Here is a 27,847-nt window from a genome sequence, read left to right on the forward strand (position 1 = left end):
AGGAGGGAGAAACATTGTACCCCATCATTTAGTATACAAACAGACCAGCAGAAAAGTCCAGATCAACACGCAGTGGAGGACGGATAATGTGAGCAATGTCAGGGAGATGAGATGTACTCACACCCCCTCCAAGATCACTTTATGTGATCAAGTGGAGGCACGCCGCTTAGATACTCAATGTGTACTTCTCCATAAGATAACATGTTGAACATTTAGTAGCCGAGAAAAACTTTAACTAAAGACAGCTTAAATTAACGTTAGTAAGCACCATGTAGCACCATAAACCTCACCTAAACCTTACACTTTAACCTTAGCATACAGCAGAAAACAAATAAAATACTTCAAATATAACTTTCACTACAAGAAAAACTATCTACTATGACAGTTGTATACATCCCAAATTGAAAGGAGGAAAGAAAAGACTGTTGCAAAAGCTAAAAATCTGCATTGTTGACGGAAAAAGACGGAATTTTTTTTATTTCACTTTTCGTGACCATTATTTAGTGTCATAAAAGATACAAAAAATAATTTATTTAATTTATTAAAATAAAATTCATTTTAATTCAAAAGTTTATTAAAATAACATTTTTCTCTAATTCTAAAAAGATTAAATAATTTGTTTATTAAAATAAAACTTATAAAATATTTCAAAAACCCTTTCCCTACCTCTTTCTCTTCTTCTTCTCTTCTTCTTTGTCTTCTCTTCTTCTTTTTTTCTTCTTCTTTGTGGAAGACCACGCGTCGACCCTCATTCTCAATTTTTCCTCCCTTCCGCTAACCATTTCTCTCCCTCTCTCATTCATGTTAGGAACGACGCAACTTTTCGTCAACGACACACCCGAAATCCTCCTCTTTCTCTCCTTCAGCCAACGCCACCACCCAACACCTCTCGCACCGCTCAACTCACCAGTGAATCTCAACCATTATTTCTATTGTTTGTATTTGTACGGTATATTAACTTAAAATGCTTTCATTTTACCACAATGTGATATATTGATAGGCTCTTTTTATGAAAAACATCCCTCATAGTTTTGCTTTTATAAGAGATATGTGTTTGTTTTGTCTACCATCTTAATATTGTTGTTTACGATCATTTTTCTAATGTGAATCTACATATTTTCTTTATGGTTGGCTATGTGATGGAGCATTTTGATAGCTTACAATATGTTTGATGAAATGCCTCAATGAAGCATTTGGTTGATTATTAATTGATTTTTGTTCCTTCGAATTAAGAAATCAAGGCGAAGGGAGATTTTGTGGCTGTGGGCTGAAGCTTTGAGAAAAAGAGAATGAAAAATAAAGTATGAGATTTTAAACATTCATAATGTGTAGGGTCTTTTTGTTTGTTTATACATTTCCTAAGTGAATATGAGTACTTTTGATTTTTCTATTGATCTTTTGTTTACGGTTGCTATTGAGATGTATCGTAATTACATGATAGTTATAGCATAAACAAACTATATATATAAATTTGAACACAAGTACTTGTTATCTAACTCATTACTAAACTGTTGTAATTTGGTTACTCTTGATTTACTAGTGATTGAAGATTAAAAAAAGCTATGAACGTTTTCACTATGAGTAAGAAATAAACTCTTTATGTAATTAATAAACTTATCTTAATTTATAGGAAGCTTTGATAAACCATCAATTTAAGTAAGATTAAGAAACACAAAGAACAAAAGTAAAACCCAACACTTTTTCATAATGTAATATAATATAATGATAGTAAGAAGTACAAAGAATTAAGTTCGAGGGTTATACTCCTTTTACACCCATTTATATTGTCCACAATAACATCATATATGTGTGTAGAATATTTTGATTCCTATGCTTTCACTAGATAATAGAATATCTCCTCCAATTCAATGCTCCCTTTCAAATTTCTATGGAAGTTATTGCTGCTTTTTCTAGCTTTGTTTTGAGAAACTCCCTCTAACTACTAGAAAAATCATGGTGATTTCTAATTTTTGACTAAACATATTTAGAAACAAGAAAATAGAATAAGTATTAAGCAAAAATCTATTTCATTCAACTTTTGCAAGGATATTGTTTAGGGCTGGATTGGTATTGATTTCATTCTAATTTTCTGCTCATAATTTACTTGATACTTTTTCTTAAGCTCATAAGATGTAGAGATTTTTATTTATACGCTTTGATTTTTTTTTTTTTTTTTTTTTTTTTTGTTGATTGGGAGGTTTTCTTTCCATACTGATATAATGAATGTAAATTTTATTTTATTTGTAGAAAACTTATGTTTAGGACATCAAAAAAGAAGAAGTTGTTTTGTCCCTTGCTCATGCTCTTTCCTTGAAAGCATTTGAAGAAGGTTAGAGTAGTATAAAGCTACTTTTAGCATTTGATCTATTGAAATGTACTAATTTTCTGGGTTGGTTATTTGTTGGGTTTATGATTCCTTAAATTGTGTCATTTTGATGGTTTCTTATTTCTGTTTTTGTTTCCACGTTGTACCTATTCAATACTTAATCATTTTGTTCATCAAACTCCATGCTTCAGTAACATAGAATCACACCATTAGAATAAATTCAAAGAAAGGAAAGCAGAAACTTAATAGAATCATTAATATCGTAGTACTTAATTGTGTTCCTTAACCCACTTTCAGCATATTTATTTCGTAGACCTTGAGTTTAATCCTATCATAATTGTGGTGTGGTGAATATTATTTATTTTAGGTTTAAGCTTTGCTTATACAAAAATGCCCATCCATCTCCTAATCTCGATCCATTGGCCTATGTTGACAAATGTAGAGTTGTCATCATAAATAGTTAAATTTCTCTAAATCCATCATCAAGGATATAACTTGGATGTTTAAAGTCTTAGATGCTTTCTAAATTCTATCCTCTATTTAATTATTCTATAGGTGTTATTTAATTATATGTTCATACATTTAAATTTACTAACTTCAGTAATTTGGCTAGTTCTTTTACGCATATAATTCTGTTTTATGATATACATCAACAAGAATAGTGCTTATGCTTTCTTTTTTATCTTGTATCCTCCTAAAGGAAAAGAATGGAACTGATAGTCTTGCAGTTCAATTTGCGGATGAGAAGCACTTTGTTTATTTCTTATGTCTAGTTACAATTCTGTTTCTTCACTTAATAGGAAGTGCATAGCTAATTAGAGGGTATATGGAAGTTTCACTAACCATCTCATTTTGTTTATTTTTATGCAGTTTTACACATTTTTATGAAGGGTTGGGAGGGGGCTGAAAATGTTGTTACAGAAGTTTGGGCACTCTAGTTATTCTTCTATAATCTCAATATTGTTTTTTTTTTTCAATCTTACACCAATGGTAATATTCTTTAATTACCTTTAAATGGCTTTAAGTAGAATCTCCTCATAGGTAATGTTCTTGAATCATACTCTAAATGAGATTTTGTTTTCTTACTAGGTTTGGAAGAATCCATTTGGAGCATTGAAGCCAATTTGGAGCAATTGATTGATATAACATCTTTTGTATGGTTGGTAGCAAACACTTGCTTTCAATGTATTGATTTTAGGTTTCTTGCTTCCAATGTCAATGTATATTGTTTTTCTATGGAAACTACATTTGAACTAAACAAATGGTTATTAGTCAATATGGGTGTACAAATACTACAAAGTGTATCATTATGCATATATATATATATATATATATATTAAAGTGTTGACTTATTATTTTCATATGGGTGTGATGTATCATTGTTATTGTTATTGAAGTTGTTAGTGTAATGGTTCAGCAGTAAGAAAAACAAGAATTGAGGAATACACAACAGGAAAAAATATCATAATATACAAATTCATAACATTTTTTTTCTGTCATCAATACTGAAACAATGACAATTAAATTTTATAAAAACTATCACAATTGATCTATCCATGACAGAAAAAAAAATATAACATAAGAATTCGTGACATTTTTGTAACTGTCATAAATGTGTAAATGGTGACAGTTATTTATTATCATAAAAAAAATTACAGTTATTTGTTGTCATAAAATATTAATTAATGAGGTTTATTTTTTGTCATGAAAACACATATCGTGACAGTTTTTTAGAACTGTCATAAAAGAACTTTCCACGATATGCGATTCTTGAATCAAACCTACTTTTCTATACTTTTGTTAGCACAATGAGTTAATCTTTAACTTGAATGTCTCACCTAGCTCTCACAAAAGTGAGATGCACTTGTTTTAGTACAAGGCTTTTATATACAATTAATTTCGTAATTACAAAAAATACAAAGTAGAAGAGGTTAGATGGTTGGTAAGCTCTTCTTTTCTACTTACTCTAATGTTTCTTAACTTGTGTCAATCAAACTTACAACACATTTAACACCCTTTACAGATTTAATTAGTTTAATAAGATAGTTTGGAATAAATTTAGTTGGGTCTGAGACTTGAAAAGTTTGAAGTGTTGGAAAGTAGAAGAGTAGGGGCAAAAAGTAGGTTAATTTGAAGTGAGGGTTGATCATTTTCATATTATTAGTATTATTTTTTTAATTAAATGGAAAATAATCTAGAGTCTTCTTTTCTTCTTCTTCTTCGTGACCTCCCTCCCTCTTCTCGTTCTCTCTCTCTATCTCCCTCCGCCACCACTTGTCATCGATGTCTGCAATTGAACAAAACGATCAGCCAAACGCACTGCCACCAAGTCTTCGCACTTAATTCACGCCTGCCGCCTCCAACAAACTAGCTTTTTGACCCTTCAACTGTTGCTCTCTTCTGCAGGTTTTATTGGTTGCAACGCTGCAGCCATGTCTCCCACAACTCGTTGGAGTTCGCCATCATTTGGGGTTTCACCGGAATTGGCGCTTCACTGCAAGCGCGATGCTCAACTATTTGTCTAGCTCATGCGCATAGTGGATCTTGAAGTTCTACAGCGAGTTGTGGCTGTCAAAAATTGGAACCTCTTTCTTGCGTTGCTCGATCATTGGTACAACTCGATCTTGTCGCCGGTTGTTGGATATATCTTAGAGTTTTCGGTAAGGATTTGCTTATTCTTGTGTATTTAGTTGGGTTTGTTGACGATTTTCGAATACCCAGACTTGAATTAAACAATACCCATTATACTTTGATGCTAGATTTGAATTATGGAAGAGTTTGAGTTGCAGTCTAGCTATTCGAAAGCTCAAAATTCGGCACTTTGGCACAACTTGGGTAAGATTATCTAAGCTTTATTGAGAGGGTTCTAGAAACCATTGATTTTTGGTGTCATTATTAAGCTTGCCATGATTTTTGGATGCTAAGGATTCAATAGTTGAATGTGGTTAGAGGACTTTTGATTGAAGTTAAAGGTTACTTTGGTAAGTGTTGATTAAGTGTTGGAATAACTTATATGAATTTTCTTCGAGTTCCTACATGTCCATTGAGTCTAAGCATTAAGATTAGATTACTCATATTACTCGGGTCCTAAAGTTGAATATTAAAGGTCAAGAAGAGACTTTCTTCTAGTTTTTGAGGCCGTTGGATGTTGCTTTACATGTTTGAAACATAAATGGTTTAGGGGATCTTATGAAGTATACAAATTTAATTGACCCATGTTGATATAACGGATCTAAATCTAAAAATTTTTAGATTGTTTGTTTAAAGTATTTAAAGTTGAAAGATTTTTGTTGTTAAAATGTTTCACGTTTCCATGTCATGTATCAGTTGGAGTTTATCATCCGAAGGTGAACGGCTTCGGCTGACATCACGTCACGTCTCAAATCGAGAAAGTAGATGTCCTGGGCGAGGTGTGACACTTTTTGCTTTATATATTGCAGAAGCTCCTTCTGAAAGTTGTTATACCAAGTGGGAAGCCACTCATGTTTGGGTTGGTCCTTCGCCTAGCTACCTTATTTTTTCTGCTTATAAGATTTGTTATGGGTGAACAAGATCAATAAAGTTTTTAAGTTGTGCCACAAACACCTCCTCGTTCATATATACATTAAGAAACACACTCTTGACATTCATCTTAAAGAACTTGATCGTACAAATACATGTCAAACCAAGCGTCAAGCATATAGCTTCCAGGTGCAAAAGTTTCTCCAAAATCCACAATAGTTAGTCAAAGAAAATTAAGAAAATTAAATCAAAAGTACTAAGGAAGTTATCTACAATTCTGAAAACACAATAACAATAGAACTAAACCAAAGAATTTAATATAAAAAAAAAAAAAGTAAAAGAAACAACACGAAAGAGAGAAACAAGAAGGGTTCAAATCAAATAGACACAATAAATTTTGAAAGAGAGGGTGAAAAGAATTTGATCGTCATCATAGACAAGAAAAAAATAAATTCCACATTTCTTCAATCAAATAAAAAATACCACAAACTAACAAAATAAAAGAAAGAAAAGAAAAGGCAGAAAATACTCCAAATTTCAAAACAATCCCTAATACAAAATACAAGCTAAAAGAATAAATCTAAATAAAAAAAATGTCTCATAAAAATACATGGCACAACAAATTAACAGAAAAAGAAGAAAGCCAAAATTTTAGAACAAATGATGCAAAATGCAAACTAAAACATAATAAATCTAAATTAAAATTTTATTAAAAAGAAATCCCACAACAAAGAACCAAAAGAAGAAAAGGAAGAAATTCAAATTTTCAAAACAATCCGTATACAAGGAAGCTAAAAGATAATAAATCTAAAAAAAGAAATTCAAAATTTTAAAAAAAAGTCATCCATAATAGAAAATCCAAACAAGCTAAAAAGTATCGAAACTAGAAATGCATTGTAAAAAATCATAAAAAGTCATTGCACAACAAAGGAGAAAAAAAACTCAAAATTTCATAAGAATCAATGATACAAACTAAAAGATAATAAATTAAATTTTAAAATGTCCAGTAAAAAAACTTAAAATTTTAGAACATTCCATATATACTACTAAATTCAAGCAAGTTAAAAAATAAACCTAAACTAAAAATGGAACAGCCACCAAAAATAAGAAACTCAAAATTTCATAACAAGTAAAGCTAAAAAAAAATAATAAACCTAAATTTAAAATATCATAAAGAGATATCACACAACAAAATAACAAAAGAAAATAAACAAAATGCACAAACATGCTAAAAAATAATAAATCTAAATTAAAAATATTTGAGAAAGAGACATCTCACGACAAAAGATCAAAAGAAGGAAAAATAAAAATAAAAGAAACTCAAAATTTTCAAACAATACAAGCAAAGGTAAAAAGATAATAAATCTAAAATTATAAATGTTTCCTAAAAAAACATCATACAACAAAAAGCCAAAGGAAGAAAAAGAAAAAACTCAAAATTTCAAAAAACAATCCATAACACAAAAATGCAAACTAAGTTAAAACATAAACCTAAATTAAAAATGTATAGTAAAAACACTCACAACAATGAACCAGAAAAAGAAAAAAGAAACTCAAAATTTCAAAACACCCCTTATAAAATAAAGACAAGAAACTAGAAAAAGAAATTTAAATTCGCATTTTTCTAACATATATCTAATTAATTAATTACATTTCTCATTACTCACCTTTTTTTTCTCTTTGTCACATTACAATTTCGTCTATTTCGGAAGACATTCTGAAAATTTTCTTAGAATACACGTGAGTGAGGACAGAGCATGCTGAAAAGACCAGTATTTGGTTTGTAAGAACAACTTTCACTTTATATAATAAGCCTTTAAGACAATTAGCAAATATGATGTTGCCAAATCACAGGTGACGTAGAAAAATGTCGAGACCATCAATTGTCGAATCTGAATTCAAACTAAACAACTTACCTTCTCTACATATCTACCATAATTTTATTTATAACGTCCTTTCTTTCCTTTTCATAGTAGGTTTCCTTCCTCTGTTGTCGATGTCAGCTTTTCAAGATCAAAACCCCTCCTCGACTTGGGTCTCAACTTCGACATGGCCAAGGCTAACCCTTCTATTTTAGGCCTCCACTCATTCCTTTTTTCTGTTTTGGCTTTGTACATTTGTTTGTCCTATCCTCCACATGTTCTTTTGCTAATACCAAACTTTTTCAATTTGTTTTGCATTTTCCAAATTTCAATAAAAGAAAAAGTACTTTCATTTTGAAGAAATTGAATTTAAAAAACCACAAAAAAAAAAGGATTATTTTAAATTTGATTGATTCAAACTTCTTCCATGGAATTTTTACATCATTTCTCTGTATAAATGACTTAACGTGAGTTTTGTTTAGGAGTCATCTTATCATATTATTTAATAAATTATGCTAATGTTGGGCTAACGTCTCCCAAATATTCTTGTTACTAAACTTACTATTGAATGTTGTATTTAAAACATTTATTTTGATTTAGGTTCATAATATTTTTTTTAGAGGGGTTGTGAGATAGACAAATGTGGCCTAGTGTGGAGCAAAATAATGTTATTTGTAATATTTTTTAATAGTTCTTTAATAAAAAATATTTGTTTTCCGTTTTTTCTTAGATAGTTTCTTTTTATCGTCGTTGAACTGTGTGTTGCCTAATGAATTTTATGACTATTGAATCGTTTCGAGTCTTTTTTACCATATTTTGTTCCGTTTTCAAGCATAATAAGAAGGGTGTGAGTCTTATGGTCGTCTTTCGACCGTGTAGATCTGATTGAGACAGACAAGGTTTTTGTTGTTTTATCCTAGAGGTGTCGTCATGGAAATTTATCAAATTGTTTGCGCATCGAGCAAAACTACGAACGTCTTAAAGAGAGCATGATCTGCGACGATTCAATCTTCTTCCTCTGAGCTTTTGTCTTGTAGGTTTTGTTCGGATTTGTATGTTGGTGGTCGTGTAACTGTTCTAGAATTTTGTTGCATATTTTGTGTTTAGTCTTTGTTCAATTGAAGTTGTTCCAACTATTATTGATATGGGTACGAATATAGATCTAAAGAAAATGGTAATTAAATTATGAGAAAGTTAGAAAAAAAATGGTTACTTGACATGGATAATAGTATGGATCTAGAGATAAATGGTAAATGATGGAAAGTTAATTAGTGAAAGAAAGAGTGCAGCTCCCACGTAATAATCACTGACAATTTGATTGATCACCATTCATAGTGCATAAGATGTCGAAAGAAAAATTAATGTATTTGATCAAATTCAACTTGAAGGGCCCCTTCATTTAAAATTTAAAGTTTAAAGTCAAAAATCATATAGGTAGCCATTGTTTTTGCAAAAAGAAAAGAAGAAATGACTTATGCCTTTATAATACTATTTCTTTTATCCTTCTCCTGCTCCTAGTTGACCTATGCATACATTAACTTTATTTATATATTATATATTATATATATTAGAATTTTAGAGAAATTATTTTAAATAATTCGATGTACTAAGATCGGGTAAATATTTTGTGAAATGTTGTAATTTTTCATTTTTCATTCCTAAATATTAATTTAAACATATAAGAGAATATTAAATTAAAATAACAACTTTATATATATATATACCCTATGCATCTTTCATTAAATTTAAACATAACCCACCTTTTTTATTTAAAAGAAATATATAAATAATAAAGGAAAAAAAAAGAATAATTAAAACATTTTTTTTTATAAGAAATCAACATCCATGTGGGGGACATGAATAATGGTGAGGAAGGAGGCAATTGAGAAGCAACTTCAATGCTATATGTCTTCTTTTTATGAAGATTTGATATGATTTTATATACTTTGATCTGGGCCCCTTTAAACACTACAATCCATGGTGGGGTGAGATGAGAGATCTTCATGTTAGGAAGACATGGTTGCAAACTCAACTCTGCTATTGCCCTTTCTTGGAAATTTATAATTATTAGATTCTTCAAAATAGGTACCCCTTAAAGTCCTTCAAAGGGTCCTATTACTATGATTGTTTTCCTTTTATATATATATATATATATACACACACACATATCTTTTTTTAATATATAAATATATATATATGTGTGTGTGTGTATACTGTTTTAGAAGATTTTGACTATCTAAAATATATTATCATGTTCATCATCACTTCTTTGCACTTGATCAAGAGATCAAATCAATTAGAATAATCATGTTTTATGTGTTCTCAAACATTTGATAAGGTTTCACATATAGTACTTATTAATTAATTACAATGTGATTAGGGAATAATATGAGAGTAGTGTTGTGTGTGTGTCATTTGGATTTGTAATTATTTGAAGTCTAAATAATATAATATATGTTGGTTAAAATCCATCCATTTGTGTATTTTCAGACTTTAAATTTAATCCCCACTCTTTTTTTTTTTTTTTCTTAACCATGAGTTTCATTGACTATAAATTACAAAAAAAAAAAAAACTAAATTTGGATATATATTAAAAATGTAGTAATTAAAATAGAACTAATTTAATTTTAACCCTATTTTTTTTAGATAAATAAGTTGATTATATATAATGTCAAATTAATATTTAAAAAAAATTATCAATTTATAATCATCAACGTGTAACATATAGTGAAAATTTGAGCCCGATATTAGACCTTTAAATTCATAAGCGTGTGTTGAGTTAAGCTTATAAAATTTTATTGTTTGCTTTTACTAGAATTAGAATTTGAAATGGAAATAAAAATGTAAATTATTATTTCTATAATTAATATTTATTTTAGTTACCAAAGGAAAAGAACTGCATAAGTGTCATTTAGAAAATTTTAAATAAAAATGAATCTGCAATGATCCTATTGAACTAATAGAAATAAACATATATACATATAGAGGTTTAAAAACTTCCAACAAATTGATTGCATTTTCTTTTAACTTTTTTCTAAAAATATTAAGTTACTTTTGTTACAAGAAATTAAGTGTTTTTGGTTAGAGGTATTTTTTAATTTTTATTAAGTTAAGTACTTTTTAAATTTTTTTTGAAAATTTAGGCTTTTAGAATTTTCATTCAAAACTAACAATAATAGTATTTTTTTTAAAAAAATATATAATTTTGAAATTAAAGAATAATTTTGAAATTCCATTAACATTTTGACGGAGGATAAAGTTTAGGGGCGTTTTTTTATACTTTAACCTAAAAGTTCTGGAAAACTTGCATATTTATTAAATATAGTCTTGAAACAATTAATGTGAGGTTAGCAGTACTATAAGTTTATATTAGTTTACTATGCTCTATAGTCTATATTGATAAAATATTGTCAATATTTTATATTAGTTTACTATACTCTATATTGATAAAATATTGTCAATATTTTAAGGGTTTTTTTAAAAAATATTAAAATAAAAATAAATCAAATTATTTACATTTAAAGGGAAAAAAACTGCTTAAAGACGAAAATCATATTTGTCTATTTTACTATTTTTTTTTTTTTACCATTTTCCATAATTTTGAACTCATGAATTAATCACAAATAAAATGAAAGAAACACAAATTCATCAATAAAATAAAATAAGTTCAGTTTTAAGTTATCAGGAGAATGTTGTAATTTTTTAAATTAAAATTACAGTAAATATTTTACATTATTTCGACAAATGCATTTAAATTGATAATAACATTTACAAATAATTGTAAATATAGAAAAATCTATTTGTGGTAGATTCCTCTTATCAACCTTACTAAACTAGTGATATGGTCTATAAGTGATAGGCTTTCAAGAACTAAATCTAAAATTTGTTATACGTGTCAATTTTTTATTTGCACTGCATTATTTTTAAGATTTGATTGTTAGAGTTGCAACTATTCATTTCTAATTTTTTCATAATTTCCAACTATTTTAACTTGAATTTTTTAATTACCACTCAGAATGATGGGTTTCGTAAGTGTGTGGTCGGAACAATTGTGAGTTGATATCTGATTGTGTACATACGAATTGAAGACGTTGATGGTGGAAGTCATAGCTTAATGTTGATGTATAGTAGTTTGTCATATTTCTAAAATTGGTATTAGGTAGGAAGCACAGTTACATCAAAGTGTGTAGATAATCAATATCAGATGATACATGTTTAATACTTATACGTGAAATAGAGTATCTAACTTTTTTTTTACTTTAGATATGTGTATCCTCTTTTGAGATACGTCGTTAATTAATGAGATATGCAAATATATTTTTTGTATATTTGGGATGAATTTGAATCCTAAATCCTATAACTTACCTGGTTTCATAACATTACTACAATTACTAGCAAACTAAATAAAATATATATATATAAATTGAATATACCATCTTCTCATCGTTCTTCTTGTGTCCCTTTAATTATCATTCAAACCTTCTATAAACTCAAATTCTTTTATTCTTGAAAGATTATATTAAGTATTTTTATGTAATTAATTGTCATATTTGATCGTATTCATATCGCATATTAATACATGTGTTTGTGCTTTATAGAGTATTGGGCTTGGTGGGACAGTCTATGATACTCAGGATATGTTGTAGTTGCTCAGAGTCTTTTCTTGCTAAAACTCGTGAGGTGTTGGCAATTTCATATGGTCTTCACCTTATTAGAAAATTTATCGGTGAGCCTTGTTGGATTTGATTTAATGGAGAAAGTGTTTTTATTATTTGAACTTCTCCTTTTTGTTTTGGTGAGATCATTTCTATCGAGGCTTATTCGTTTTGATGAGCTATTGAGAATTGTGAGCTTGAGTTATGCATGATAAAGTGGTTTATAATTTAGCAATCGTATTTACAGTTTCACTTTCTCCATGAGATTATTATTATTCTTGATTAAATTTCTCTCTTTGTGTGAAACTGATAAGGATGAATATGAGTTTTACTTATATTTATTAGGGTTTGTCAAAAGAAAAAGATCATTTAAAATTTGAAATTGATTTTAGGAAAAAAAGTTAGAATGGATTGAAATGAGAATTGATGTGAAAAGAATGGGTAAAACAAAAAAAATATTTTTGAGATTGAGTACCATTTATTGCAAATAAAAATAAATAAAGTAAAATAATATTGTAATTTCTAAGAAATGAAGTCGTGATATCTAAGAACTATGCCAACTACTAGAATCCAACGGAACTATAATACCAAAGAGTACACGCCTTTTTAAATAACCAAAAGTAGTTGTTAGAAAGAGATATTTATACATACCAAAATTTTGTAAACTATCTACACAAATACCAAACCAAAGAATACTTCTCATCGTGGATTTCTTTATCCTTCTTTTCACCACTTCTTGTTTGTGGATTGATATCCTTTGTTTGTTTTTCTATTTTGTTGATTCTTTCTCTCTCTTCTCTTTTTTCTATTCAACTAAAACTAATTGATGTTGGACTAGTTCTTACTCTTCAACTTATTCAAATTTAAATTTAGAGTTTGTGATAGATTTCTATCACTTGTTACTAATAGACAATGATAAAACTATTTCATTCCCTCGTGAATGACATATCGAGAGGAAAAAATATCGTGTTCAATAGTATTCGCAGATATCATCATCAAAAGCGAGATATTTATTCCATAATTTATTAGATAATTATAATAGGTAGCAATTTATGAATAATAATTAAGTATATTGTAACATTTTTTTTAAAAAATGGCAAATATAGCAAATTTTATCGATAATATATTTCTATCATTGATTCTTATAGTCTATCAATGATTGACTAATATTTTCAACTTCTACCGTTGACAAATTTTGATATATTTTGTTATGTTTACACTTTTTTTTATGCAAATATTTTGTATTTACGTTCTTGATCTGGGTTGCAAGAAATCTACAAAATTTGAGTAAGTAGTTTAAGACGGATGTGGGGTTTTTAAAAATCAGTCCTCAGAAACCAATTTTTGTGACTTTAGAAGAGTTTTAAAATTTGAATAAACATAAAAGTCAAAATGAAACTGAAAACCTAAACGTATGAAATTTTAAAACTTAGAATACATCATCCAGAATCGAAAATTGTAGAGAAGAAAAAGAGATTTCCCCCCAAAAGAAAAAAAATAATAATAATAAGACGTCAAAATAGAATGATAAAGAAATAGATGAATAAGTCAAATAATAATAAATTGAAAAGAAAAGAAAAAGGAAGTTTGGTGAGAAAGTAAAAACGAATGAAAGATGGGAGGGAGCGTATGGTATAGTACTACGACCACAAAGAAAACAAGAAGCAGCCACCGGCACTCGGCCTTTACCCTTAGGGGCTGCTCCTCCAAATCCATTTTCTTTCTTTTTTATTATTATTATTTGGTCAATACTCCTCCCGTCTAAACCAAATCAACCTTGAAGATCCTCTCGATTCCGAATCAAATCTGTCGGATCTCACTTTCCAACTGTCACTTTTCAACATTTTCAATCTTCCTTACATATAAAAACTCCTTCAATTCCTCCTCTCCTTCCTCAAATTCAATCCCTCTTCTTCTTCTTCTTCTCCAATTCATCCTCTCTCTTTCATTCTTACCTATTTTTCAGCTATTAGCTATGGTTGTTGCTGTTGAATCCACCCCTTTCCATGTTCTTGCTGTTGATGATAGCTTCATCGATCGCAAATTGATCGAACGCCTCCTCAAAACCTCTTCCTATCATGTTACTGCTGTTGATTCTGGAACTAAGGCCTTGGAATTTCTCGGTCTTGTTCAACATCACGATCAGCAAACGGACTCCAAAATCGCTCCTGATCAGAACCATCATCATCAAGTACGTTCCCTTCATTCCCTTCACTCCATTTCTCACCATTCTACTCTTTTTCTTTCTTTCTTTCTCTAACTTGAATTCTGTTTTCAGGAAGTGGATGTAAATTTAATCATCACGGATTACAGCATGCCTGGAATGAGTGGCTACGAACTCCTTAGAAAAATCAAGGTTTGCCCTAATTTTTCAATTTCCTCTTTTCTCCATTGCGAAATCTGAATCATCTAATCAATCGGTTACTAATAATTGGATGCTCTGTAATTAATTTTGCAGGAATCGAAATCTCTTAAAGACATACCGGTTGTGATTATGTCATCTGAGAATGTTCCTTCAAGAATCAACAGATGCTTGGAAGAAGGAGCTGAAGAATTCTTCCTCAAACCAGTTCAATTATCTGATGTCAGGAAATTGAGACCTCATTTGATTAAAGAAAAATCCACAAACAATTGACGAAGAAAAAGAAGAACAAGAATTTCTTCAACAACTAATTTTTATTTATTTTTTATTTTAGAAATCCTGTAAAGAATTAGACCCCCAAAACTGACTTCTAGAGTTCTACACACACATTTTCTTGGGAAACTAACCCAATGTACAAATCTACTTTTCAATTTTGCCTTCTAATTCAATGAAATCATTTTTTCAAAAAATAAATTCTTTTTCAATTTTATTTTTCTTTTTCATATACTCTTTAGTTTAATTTTATTTTTGTTGGAGATGAAACCAAAAAATTATGGAGAATCATTGTAAAATGGTGGATTGATGGTACAACGAAAATAAGTAATCCATGGAATTAAACATATAATTTAGAGATCTTGATATGATTGGTGACCTGTTTCTAAGAATATTTACAAATTTGGTTGTCCCCTAAGTATTTTAAGAAAAAAAAATGAAAATTTTGTAATTGGTGAGTTGTTTTTTTAAAAAAAATTTATATACAATTGTTTTATATAAAGATATTGCATATATTCTTCTCTCTCTTCTTTTTTTTTTCATATTTTCCTCATTTGGGTTGGAGTGTATGATTTGATTTTATTAAAAAAATAAGAATCAAATTTCGAAAGAGATTTAGAAAGCAGATATGATTCCAAATGTTGTTAAATAATCACATTTGAATTTGATTCTTTTTGTTTGTTTGTTTTTTCATTTTTCCTTTTCCAAGTTGAGGAAATTACATTTAGATGCCCACTTGAGAAGCTAATTGATAATTTTGGCCCTTTCCTCTTTTTGTTTCTGACTTAATACATTAGGTTTAAAAAATGTTCATATTCAACAAATAATTATTGCGATTTTTTTTTATGGAAGAAATTATTGGTCACACTCATGCTATATTTACTTATTTACCCTTTCTAGAAACTTGAGAATATAAAAACATGGCCAAAATTAACATTTTCGTCTTCAAACTTGTTTAATTTAAATCTTAATTTATATATTTTTTTTATCGGTCTAATTTTATTTTCCTATTTTTAATAAATTTTAAATTTACTCGGTCAATATTAGTTTTTTTTCTAAAATTACTTAAATAATACATTTTCAAAGTTAATAGTAAAAATATTGAAAAATAAGATATAAGTAAAAAACAATAAACTAGTATATATGTGTGAGTAAGTTTAAGATTTATTAAAAGTTAAAACTCAACAATTAAAAAAGTATATAAGTTGAAATTGAATAAATTTGTAGTGACTAAAATAATATTTCAACTTAAAATTAAACTCTTCTTTATTTTTCTTCTCATTTTGTGGATTTTGTGAATACAAATGTGGGATGTGATGAAAAATAAAAAGTAAAAGATACATTCCATATATGTTATTTTCTTCTAAAATAACAGTGAATTCTTGACCAAACTTAAAAAAAGAAAAATAAATTTGAAATTCTGTTTTCTTATGTACAAAGCCATAAATTTAGAAGAGAAATAGTGGTTTATTTGGCTTAATATTTAAATTGAAAATAAAAAATTAAGGTTGAGTTCAGTAACTAGTATGTTTTTTCTATTTTGAAATTAAGTCTATAAACTCTACTTTTTAATCTTAGATTTTTTTTGTTTAAGATTTAGAAAACTAAGCTAAATTTTAAAAACTAAATAACAATAGCTTGTAAATATTTTTTTTTAGAATTTAAGCAAATAATTTAACCATTATACTCAATAAAATCCAAATCATTCTATCATTATATGAAATAGAGAAAAAAAACATGTTTAACTAAAAAAACTTATTGATTATCCAATAGAACTTTAAAATATATATTATTCGGAATAAATGAAAGTGTAGGTACACATTATACGAATTTACTTTATAACTTTGACCGTAAGAGACAGATACAAAAATTTTATATAGGAGGCACCAGACACTATATAATAAATATGTTAAAAAAATATATTGACGTTTCACTATGTTTCAATAACATTCACGAAATTTATAGCAATAAAGAAGGACCGACTATTTCCGCATGATTTTTTGTAACGTAAAATATGTCAATTTAAAATTTGCATAAAAAAAGAATGAATAACGAATAATATATTTTTTATAAAATATTGTAGAAAAAGATAAAGTTTGAATAAACAATACATTAAAATTAAATTTAATATATATTATGGATAACCTTGTGCTTACGTCGCGGAGATATGAAATTACCAAAATGACCAACCACTCACCGGCTTTTTACTTCTGTTTCGCTTCAACATCCACTTCGCTGTCATTTCAAGGTTTTGGCCGATTGCTTTCTTTTCTTTCTTCCTTTGAGACTTCTCTTCTCCGATTCTGCCCAACTTTCAAATTCTTTCAATTAATTTTTGAGTGAGTGTTTTCTTTGCAAATTTTCTTTTGTTCGGTTACTAGAATCCATTAACCCTAGCAACCCATCCAACTTGAAAAGAGAAAAATGGTGGAAGGAGAAAAAACGTAAAACTTAAGATGAAGAGCGAGCAGTGAGGAGAGGATTGGAGGCTGATTCGGCTTGATGTGTAGGGCGAAAATATTTGGTTTCCAAAAGTGAGACCATATTTCATTTGGGCCTCTCTAAGTTTAAGTAGAGCCTCTCATGCTTTTGTTGGACTAAAACAGTTATATCCACCGTTAGAAACAACAGTAAACTATGAGTTTTATTTTAGAAAAATAGCAGAAGTAATTTTAAATTGCTATAATACCAAAACATAAAAATTAGAAAAATAAATAAATGAAATAATTTCTCAAATGCCTCAATCCAATATAAAAAGTATAATTATTTACCTAAACCCAGAATACATTGTAATTGAAATAATACCTACCCATTAATAAAAAGCTCAACCTCATGTCTCCAAAATTTAAAATCTATTTCAATGTCTAAAAGATGCAATTTATTTGAAATGGATAATTGCAAAATTGAGAAACATTCAATCAAAGGGTTTGACTTTACACCTATCGAACAACCATAGCCAAAAGTTTCAAGTTAAAAAAGGGAGCATTGTTGATATTATAATAAAGATGAAATCATGAACTTATACCATAGAATTCAAAATTTATATGCAAGATACGCATCGATGAGTTCGTCAACTCAAATCAGTGAGTTTTTCATACATTCGAGATTCATTTGATCTATTCTCTCTTGTTTGCAATAAAAAAAAAAATATTTTTCACATTGTGTTTATCTCTTGTCGGCTGCCTCTCTCAATCTATTTCTTTTCTTTTCTCTGATCAAATTTAAAAGAAGATTCAAATAATTGCAAAAATGTCATTGAGTCATAATTAAATTTTAAAATTTAAATTCAAAATGTTATTAAAAATATATATTAAAATTTAAATTCAAATTTTTATTAAAAGTGATATATTATGTGTTATTTAATAAATGGTTTAAAATATAACAAATTTGAAAATAGCTATTAACCTAAATCTAGCAACAAAATAGCAAATTTAGTTAACATTTACTAAATTTAAACCTTGTTTGCAAAATACATTTCTTCAATTAGAGAGACACAATAAATTATTTTTTTTTAATAAAAATCAATCAATATAAGTGTATAATTTAAAATATAAATTAAAATAACTATGTATTATCTAATAAATTTTTAAAAATAATTTGAAATATAAATCCTTCGAAAATAGTGGACGGGTGATTGTCATTATTTTAGGCATTACATTTTACAATATTTGAATTAAGATGAATAGTTGAAAATCTTTTAACAATTTTTTAGGGAAAATATTTATTAAACATAAGTTTTATGAATTAAATAAATAAATATTAATTGATTTGATTTGAATATTAAAATTCCAAAAATTTGTTATGAATTATAGACATGTATTTTGGGATACGGAGAAATCTTGGTAGTCCAAATTAGTTAATATTTTTTAAAATTAGTTTATAAATAGACTGTATCTGTATTATTTGGCTACTAAATTGTATTTGAAAACAAGTATTATCATAATTAAAAGTATAAACGGGTAAAAGAAAATTCAAAAAATTAAGTAACCACCAGTTTTGCTATTTTTAGGTTTGTTATACTAAATGAAATTCAAATGATATGATAGATTGTTTGGAGTGATATAAGAATTGTATTTAGAAGCAGACAAGCTGAAAGCCCATTAGTAATTGGGTTTTGAAGCCCAATTAGTCAAAATTGTAAATGAGTGTTGAGCTCATATGCCACACAAAAAAGAAGAAGAAGAATGGTAGGAATTCTAAATTGGTGTACATCTTCTTGATCCAACACCATGCAATTCATCTACTAATTCATTCAAATCTAAGTAGCTGTTGTTTGTATTTTTGTTCTTTGGTATGAGATTCTCAATATTTATCGTTTCTTATAATTTCAAATTCCAATTCAACCATTGTTATTTGTTTATTCTTAGTTAATATCCAGGATTACTTATTAAAGAAAATATATTATATTGCTATTGTATTTATATATATATATAAAAAAAAGAGAAATATTAAATATATATATCTATATCAAATTTTATAACAATCACCAATGTTTCTAAATTGAAAAACTATAACTTATCAAATAGTTTTGTTGTTCTTAGAAGAAGGATTTGATTCTGTAATATGTTTTCAGTCGAGTCGGTTCAAACAATTAGACAAATTAGCGCATTCTTCTCCATTTTTATTATTTTAGATAATAATCATAATTTTTTAGGGAAACTTTTTTTTTTTTTTGTAGATAACAAAACATTCAAACAATTTATAAAATATAGCAAAAATAAATAAATAAATAGACTATAGAAATTTCCAAATCAATTTTGTTATACTTTCTAAATAGTTTAATTATTTTGTTATTTTTAAAAATGTCATTTTTTATTAGGATAATTTTTAAAAATAACAAATTTTACAAAATATTTACGATTTATGGCAAATTCTATCACTCATGGTCATACATATGTTAGAGTGATAGAAGACTATCATTATAACTTAAATATTTTATTTTATTTTGTTATTTTTAAAATGGCCACTTTTTTATTATGATTATGAATTTTATTATTTTAGATAGAAAAGTATGTATTTCTACAAACAACTATCTGTCCACTAGTTTAATTTTATATTTTTGGTATGGCTCTATGATTGAGTAATTAAAGATTAATTTTATGGTGCATGAAACAAAAGTTCACACTAGTTGGGGCTTATATTCCATTTGATCATTCATTTCGATTGTTGATGGTATCTAGTGTAAACCTTTCTAGTCTTTCAATCATACCATTCTCAAATACAATGTAAATGAAAGTAGTCTATCAATTATAGAGCTCTTATACACATGTATCGTTATCTATATATTACTGATAGATAACTAATATATCTAGAAATAGCTACTTTTAAACCTTTAATCTATCTTTACTTGTGTTTAATGTGTTTAAATGATCATAATTGTATATTTCAAGCAAATAGTCCATTTTATAATGTTAATTGTTGTTTGAAATTGATTTGAAGCTATTGGAAGTCATATTGAGGACCTAAGTTTGGTTATGTTGAGTAAGTGGTTGTGGGTGCATAGATTGAATGCATGTCTAATCAAGAAAAATCTGATCAAAATTAGTTAGGAACCTCTCTTGCTTTAAAACTAGATTTTCTGATCCTTTGTTACAATTACTTGTTGCCTTTTATTTTAAGACATCCATCTCTATCCACACACAACCCCAAGTCCTTTGTTAAAACTAAAGAACTAGCTTAACAAAGCTATAACTTGTGCTTTTGTGTGGATCGACTCGAACTTTCCATTGGCATTATGCCCTTGTAGTAGTAGAGTTTGATAATATAGATTTTATTTCATTATTGGTATTTTCTTGCAATGACATCAATGATAATAGTAGTCTATTAATGTCTATTACGAACTATCGTTGACGGATAATGATAACTTTTTTATATATTCGTAATTTTTTTTTTCATTTGCTATATTTGGCAACATCTTTTTCTGTAGTATAAGAAATAGTAATAGTTAACCAAAATTCATTTTGCTATCTTTTCTTAGCATCTTACTATTTCTCAAAATGAAACTTTAACATAATCATCTAACGCAAATAGTAAAAAATCAAAATTAGTCTAAATAATCATCTAACGCAAATAGTAAAAAATCAAAATTAGTCTAAATAATCATCTAACGCTTGATCCAACTGACACTTGTATGTACCTAAAAATCAAAAGGACTTGTATGTACCTAAAAATCAAAAGGTCTTGTACTTTTTGTTAACAAAAAGTATAAATCCATCATAGAAGATCGAAAAAGCGGACAAGATGGACAACAAAATATGGTTTCATTGTGTAAAATGGCAAAAAGAAAAAAAAAATCAAAATCAAAATCAGAATAATGAGAAAGGAAATTCTCTTTATTTTTTAAGTTATCGGTTAATAAAACAAAATTATTTAAAATGACAAATTTTTTTAAAATATTTACAAACACAACAAAAATATCACAATCTACATGTGATAGCTAGACTATTATCTGTATCTATCATGATATATAGTATTTTATTTTGGTCTATTGTGGATAAACGGTAATATTTTGCTATATTTTTGTAAATATTTGATTCATTTTGCTATATTTGAAATTAGTCCATTGATAAATATTAAATCGTAAAATACCAATATACACAAATAATTGATTAATATGAAAAAGCAAATATTTAAAACCACAACAAACAAGATTTAATTACGGCCAAAAAGGTTGTATATTTGATTTATTTTTGTTTTTATTTTTCTAAAAAAAGTATTTGAAATCTTCTTAATTAAAAACTTTAATAATTGAAACTTTAAGAACAAGCTTTTCAACAATTTAGATCAAACTCGTCAACATGTACTTGAAAGGTACTCGATGCATAAAATTTGATCGATCAGATGTATATAAGTGATGGAAATTCAAGTTAATGTGATTTGGTTCAAGCACACATTGTCAAAAGGTAGTAAACTCGACACTATTCCAAGTATTGTAATCTCAAGACACTAAATAATGCAACTCAACTCTTTCTTAAACAGTATTAACAATACAAAAAATGGTGCAACAAGTGGAAATTAGTGTAAGTTTTTGGTAGGATGGTAACAAGTGGAAATAAGTGTGAATCTTTGGTTGAGTGCTGAAAGTCTGAATATTAAAGTAAGTCGTAGATGACAATAGGAATAAACAGTCAAGTTTCAACATGCAGACTATGTGCTTTAAGTTATGCAACTGGATCAAGTCGACATTGCTCCAATGTGGACAAAAAAATCTACTGATATTTAATCTTAGTCCCATATTTCTTAATTCTTAACATTAGTACTTCACTAAAATACTAAAGTAAATGGTTAGCTTAACTTAACAAGAAACAACGTACTATACAAAGGAAATGAAGAGAATGATTATGCGCTTTGATGCGTTAGTATTAATTCAAGCCATATTGTCTTGGGTATCAATATAACTAAATCCCTTATAAAATTAACCCATAACGGAAGAAAAATGAATAGATTTCATCAATACAAAATTCATGAGTTACAAATATTAAACTAGTGAGAGTAAAGAAAGAAGAAAAACAACAAATAATGAAATGAAAGTGTTGGACAAATAGTGAAGCAAATTTCTCAAATCTAAACCTCACTCTCTAAGGCTTTCTAGATCAACCATTTCCAAGGGTAATCCCAATCTAGGGTGAGGATAACGTAGAATCAATGTTATTTCGACTTTTTATTTTTGAACGTATTATATTAGATCTCTTTCAAAGAATGAATGTTGTAAATTCAAAAAAAATTCAATCATTTATAAAGATCAAGGTAGATGAGAAATAGTAAAAAATCTAGCTTTTAACATTTTCTAGCCAATTTTATTGCCAAAAAACGAATATGAACCAAAAAACCAACAAGTTTTAGAGATTGAGCGCGACATGACAAAATTAGGATTTTGATGTGTGCACATCATTTACCACTATGTAAATTAGGATTTTGATGTGCGCTCATTATTTTATTAAAGAGAAGAAGCAAATTAAACCATACAAATATTTTGTTTTTTTACATTTATAAAAAATTAAAGTAATAATTGAATGACAATTTTTTGTTAATAAGATTCAACGTATATTTTCTTTTTCAAAAACCTAATTTGAATACAGTAAAGGTAAAATCGAGACATTTATGAACAAAATTGAGAAGGACCTAGAAAGCTAAATGAGATCAACAAATATAGTTATTGTCATTTAAAATATCCATAAACTAAATGGAAAGTAGAGAAGTCATTGGAAATTGAGACGTCTTGAACAATTATAAAACTTTTTATTCATTTTTCAATACCCATTAGTTTACGAGTTTATATGTACCCACCTAATAAGTAGGTGACCAATATGGATTGTTTCAAATTTCTATAAGCTATTTTCAATGACGATATATATACTTTGATCGAATCTCTAACTTTAAAGTAAACCATGCAAGATGAGTTATGTTTGTATTGAGAGAAAAATGATATGGAGCGGTGAAAAATTTCACATAACATCCATGAGTGAAAACACAAATATAGAAACTTACCCCAAAACAAAAAGCAAGGCTAAATTTCAAAATGAAATGGGGCTAAAGTCTAAAACTAAAAGTGACAAAAAGTAAAAGAAAAGAAAAGTGTAATTAATTTGGTAGTGGGGGCTATGGCGGAACGAATTCTTAAGAGTGAGTGCAAATAAGAAATGTAAGAAGAGCCTGCTGGGGAGAGAAGAGAAGAGACTGTGAAAAAGAAAAGGAGCAGGCGAGCGAAGCTAGGTACTGGGCGTCCTCAAACGCCATTGTATTCTTCGTAAAGGTACACAACTCTCACTAAAACCATTTCTTTCTGTACCCTTTTGTGGTACTGCTACAAGGTCTTTCATTTCGCATTTGGGGGTTTACTTGTAGGGTTTTGAACTCCTTCGAGTTCTTCCATTCAGGTACATTTTCCCTTCTTTGTTTCTTTTTCGTTTCTGGGTGTTTGATTTTTGTGGGTGTCAGCGAATTTGGAGCGGAGGAGGGCGATTAAGTTTTCTGTTGGGGCTGTCTTGGATAACTGGACGAGTCAACTCCTGTTGTCTGTGATTATTTGAATTGTTTGTCCCGAGGGATTTCAGGGTTCATAATGTTGGACTACTTGTTTGCTTTCTTCCCTTTTGTTTTTCTCATTTTTTGCTTGGAATTCGAGCTGGGGTTTCTCTTTTTTCTCTATCAAAAAGTAGTCCAAAGAAACAATTCTCACATCTTCGAGAGGTTTTGGGTTTATGATTGTTGCTCTCAGTATACTTTCCCTGCGCCTTTGCATGCTTTTTTTCGTTGGTACTTAGTTGCTGGGAAAGTAGAAGAACATGAATTGGAGTCTTGGACTATGGCCTTTGGCAAGAGGAAAAGAAAAAGGAGAGAAAATGATTGAAGAAAGAAATAAATGGACTTTATCTCTGTCTGCCTCATTCTCAGTTGACTTTGTTTGTCTTTTGTATGTAACAATTATAATGCTCAAAGTGTAAGGTTCTTATTCTGCTCATGATTGCTACATTCTTTTAAATGCATGCATGTGTGCAACCACCCTTGAAATGAGAGGCAAACTCTACCAAAGGTTTCTGATACATTTACAGACAGTGTCATTTTATTTTTTTGAAATGTCTTCTATTATAAACTCAGCTATAAGCATCTTAGAGCTTCTTTTATTGGGCTCTTGCTAGTCTTTATGTTTCAATTCCTCCTGCACTTTCTACAGATGCTAAAAGTTATGTATCATGAAAATATCATGCACCGTGCTCATATAATTGACCTGAAAGCTCCGGGGCTAAACTTCTCACTGACACTGACCATTTTCACTTGTTTTAATAATTTTCCATTTACATTACTAATATATGGTATTTTCTTTTTAACATGGTTTTTTTTTTTCAGAAAAAAAAAAAAAAAAGAAGAAGGGAAAAAAAAGGAGGTGGAGGAAGAGGAGGAAACCATCTCAGCTTGTGGCTATACTGAAAACAAGTAACTTTCATTACTTGCATTGAAAACTTATATTGCTTTTCCTTTAATCTGGCTGCCTTTTTCTTTTCTCTTTACTACAAGTGGATGGAAAATTCTTGCAATTTTTATTCTTTTAATTTCCATTATGCTGTAACCATTCAGATCTAACATTGTTTTTTTTTCTTTTTTTGTTTGTTTTACTTTGCAGCATTATAAAAAAGTTACTGTTAAAGGATGGAGGAGGCACCCTCTTGCTCATCTATTTTAGATGCAGAAATAGTGGGAATAAGATTTTCATTGGCCAATGGCCAAGAAATTGTAAGTAGAAGCTGTTAAGCTTCATTGACCTTCAAATTGATGCTTAATATTAATAACATCACTTATATTATCTAATGTTATCTTCCCAACTATTTCCTTATAAAGAAAGGGAAAAACACTGTTTGTGCAACCCTTCAGTGCTTTTGTTGCTATCAAGGGTGCATGGCCTTCCCAATCATAAGTTAAAAGAGATTTAAATTATTTGCTTGTCTCTGTCACCAATATTAGTGTTTCACAGGAATTTTGGATATGATTAGTCATCATTTTAAGAAATCTTCTATTAGTTGGAGTAATGGTCCATGAGAGCTTTCAACAGCTTCATTTGAGGACAATGACTTCCTAATGAGAGGCATATGCGGTCAAGCCCTATAGGATGTGAACCCTGGTGCTTTTGCTACGTTCTGACTGTCTGAATGGTGGATGAACTATTTTGGTGGCTGGAAGGCTGTGTCCTCCCCTTTCTTTGTAATATTTCACATATCAATGAAATACGTTTACTGTAAAGGAAAGGAGGTTTTTAGGAGATTAGAAGAGGTCATGGGGGAGATTTGGTCTATAGCTATGCTCAATATCTCCCTCCTTTGTATTCTTTCATTTTTTTCTCAATAAAAGTTGTTGATTTTATCAATAAAATACCTCTGTCTCCCTTTGGTATGCAGTTATTGTAGTTCTTTGTTTCTTATTCTTAATTGATGGAGTACTTTCTTATAGTTATTTTGTTTGCTTTGTTTGTTGTGGGATGCTCTCTCTCTCTCTCTCCTGTCCCTTTTGATTTAGTAGATGATTAATTTTTTTATCTGTTTCTGGGTCACGTGTCATTGAATAGGTATTTTAAGAATTCGTCAAAGAAAATTCCTTATGCAGTGGTTCCAACATCCATCCCCCCCTCCCTTTCATCAGTATCTGCTGTCCGTTTATTTATTTATTTTTATTTTTGGTAGTGTATTGCAGCTATCAGTGACTGCCCTATTACCCATGCGAGTCAGCTGTCAAATCCATTTCTTGGTCTGCCAATTGAATTTGGAAAATGTGAATCATGTGGTACTTCTGAACCTGGGAAGTGTGAAGGTATTGATTTTTTTTTTTAGATTTTTAATGTTTTACATAATGTTCATTATCATAAGGAGAATACAGAAGGGGAAGAATAGGAAAAGGGGGAGATGAGATATCCCTACACACCAAAAAGTTACAAAAAAGAAACCCACGTGTGAAAATATGAGTTAGTCTATTCATGAAGACGACTTGACAGGTTGTCTTTATCTTCCACCTTTCAGGCCATTTTGGATATATTGAATTACCAATCCCCATTTATCATCCCAATCACATTACTGAATTGAAGAAGATGCTAAGCTTGCTGTGTTTGAAGTGCTTAAAAATGAAAAAAACCAAGGTATGTAAAACTTTCTTTTCATGGATTTGTACATCCGTTTTATTGAAGATTAATGCCTGGATGTCCAAGTTTTGGCAAAAAGATGAGCAGACCAGTTAATGTATCTATATGGTATATGTATACAGTCTAGATCACAAATCCTATTTAATTGGTATGGTAAAAAACGTAAGCAGTCCGAACCGTATATGCTGACAGTAAAGAATAAAAATCATTAAAAAAACTGGACTTAAAAGCAACAAGTATTCTAATCAGACTATCAGACCTCTTGTTATGTAGTTAAAGAGTATAACGTATGTTGTTCTGTGTAACTATTGTTGTTCTATGTAACTATTGCTGTTCTATGTAACTATTGTTGTTCTTCCCTGTAGAGATCCATTTATTATGCAGCTTAATAAGGGTACAAATTGCAAACCACCTCCAAACCCATGGGATACCCTCTTTAAATCCAAGGTTTTTCTTGAAATTACAAATATTTGGTAGGGTCCACCATCTCTGTCTCTATTTTTCTCAATCATGATGGGCCCCTTCACTTCTCTCACCATTTTGCTTAAGTGCATTGTTACGTATTAGCAACTACAAAGTTTGTGGTTCGAATGATCCAACCCCTATGGTACTGAAAAAAGGCCCCAATTTTGTCTGACCTGAATTTGTGTGTTCTTTGCCATACTGTAGTGAATCCATTATGCACTTATTGGTCTATTGTGACTTCGGACAATCATTTTGGGAGAAATTTTTGTCTTGGTTCAAGTATCAGTGGTATTCTCAAATGATCCTTTCATTCTGTTGAATTTGCTTCTCATGGGCCATCCAATCAAGAATGAGAAACGATTTTGTGGACCTTCATCATCAAAGCCTTCTTTTGGCTCATATGGAACGAATGGAATCATCGTAAATTTGAAGATAGAAAGACGACATTCACTCAATTTTCTTATCACATGTTTTATACTTTGCTTTCTTGGTGTAAATTCACTCCCTTCTTTTGTGATTATGACTTTAAATCTCTTATTTCACAGTGGAATAGCGTTATGTAATCTCTCACCGCATTTATTGCCCTTTGTTTATTTCATATTATCAATGAAATTATGATTGAATGTTTCTAAAAAAAGATGATGTAAAAAAAATCAAACAGCTTATAATTCCAATTTGAATATGGTAGGGACAGTTGTTTCACACAGGATCAAACTAAATATGGATATGTAATTTAGAAATAAATTCAGATAAAAAAATATGATTAAGAAAACATCATTA

At 29.0% G+C, this 27,847-nt stretch overlaps 2 protein-coding genes and 2 long non-coding RNA genes across 8 annotated transcripts in view; all 4 read left to right on the top strand.

Moving 5' to 3' along the window:
- The first annotated feature begins 671 nt into the window (after window positions 1–671).
- LOC116404023 lies at window positions 672–3,687 on the top strand. The gene is made up of 3 exons (XR_004216958.1): window positions 672–909; window positions 3,197–3,316; window positions 3,416–3,687. It is a non-coding gene; the product is annotated as an uncharacterized LOC116404023 (long non-coding RNA).
- Window positions 3,688–4,469: 782 nt separating this feature from the next.
- On the top strand, window positions 4,470–5,910 carry LOC105435508. The gene is made up of 3 exons (XR_969552.2): window positions 4,470–4,986; window positions 5,086–5,161; window positions 5,654–5,910. It is a non-coding gene; the product is annotated as an uncharacterized LOC105435508 (long non-coding RNA).
- A 737-nt stretch (window positions 5,911–6,647) lies between these two features.
- Window positions 6,648–27,847, top strand: part of LOC101204362 (DNA-directed RNA polymerase V subunit 1) — a 41,698-nt gene continuing 20,498 nt past the window's right edge. The window contains exons 1-6 of one of the 5 annotated variants that reach the window (XM_031885154.1): window positions 23,561–23,731; window positions 23,824–23,855; window positions 24,826–24,912; window positions 25,100–25,209; window positions 26,151–26,277; window positions 26,484–26,599. In XM_031885154.1, the coding sequence (XP_031741014.1) occupies window positions 25,126–25,209; window positions 26,151–26,277; window positions 26,484–26,599 (327 nt within the window). In that variant the 5' untranslated portion in view covers window positions 23,561–23,731; window positions 23,824–23,855; window positions 24,826–24,912; window positions 25,100–25,125. Of the gene's footprint in view, window positions 6,667–21,670; window positions 21,692–23,560; window positions 23,732–23,823; window positions 23,856–24,823; window positions 24,913–25,099; window positions 25,210–26,150; window positions 26,278–26,483; window positions 26,600–27,847 lie in introns of those variants that run through there. The other 4 variants (XM_031885151.1, XM_031885153.1, XM_011656948.2 and 1 more) reach the window with 4 other exon arrangements.
- LOC101210839 (two-component response regulator ORR10) lies at window positions 13,962–15,196 on the top strand. Its single transcript, XM_004140242.3, has 3 exons — window positions 13,962–14,535; window positions 14,623–14,700; window positions 14,803–15,196. Exons 1-3 carry the CDS (start codon window positions 14,320–14,322, stop codon window positions 14,977–14,979), a joined length of 471 nt encoding a protein of 156 aa, XP_004140290.1. The 5' UTR covers window positions 13,962–14,319; the 3' UTR covers window positions 14,980–15,196.

Source organism: Cucumis sativus, chromosome 5 (assembly GCF_000004075.3).
Source record: "Cucumis sativus cultivar 9930 chromosome 5, Cucumber_9930_V3, whole genome shotgun sequence".
NCBI classification, from domain to species: Eukaryota; Viridiplantae; Streptophyta; class Magnoliopsida; order Cucurbitales; family Cucurbitaceae; genus Cucumis; species Cucumis sativus.

Bases quoted from the DNA above. Each gene is read 5' to 3' on its own strand.
- LOC101210839 (XM_004140242.3), top strand. From the start codon at position 14,320: ATGGTTGTTGCTGTTGAATCCACCCCTTTCCATGTTCTTGCTGTTGAT. The intron at 14,536-14,622 runs GTACGTTCCCTT...TTCTGTTTTCAG, and splicing joins ATCAGAACCATCATCATCAA to GAAGTGGATGTAAATTTAAT. The intron at 14,701-14,802 runs GTTTGCCCTAAT...TTAATTTTGCAG, and splicing joins AACTCCTTAGAAAAATCAAG to GAATCGAAATCTCTTAAAGA.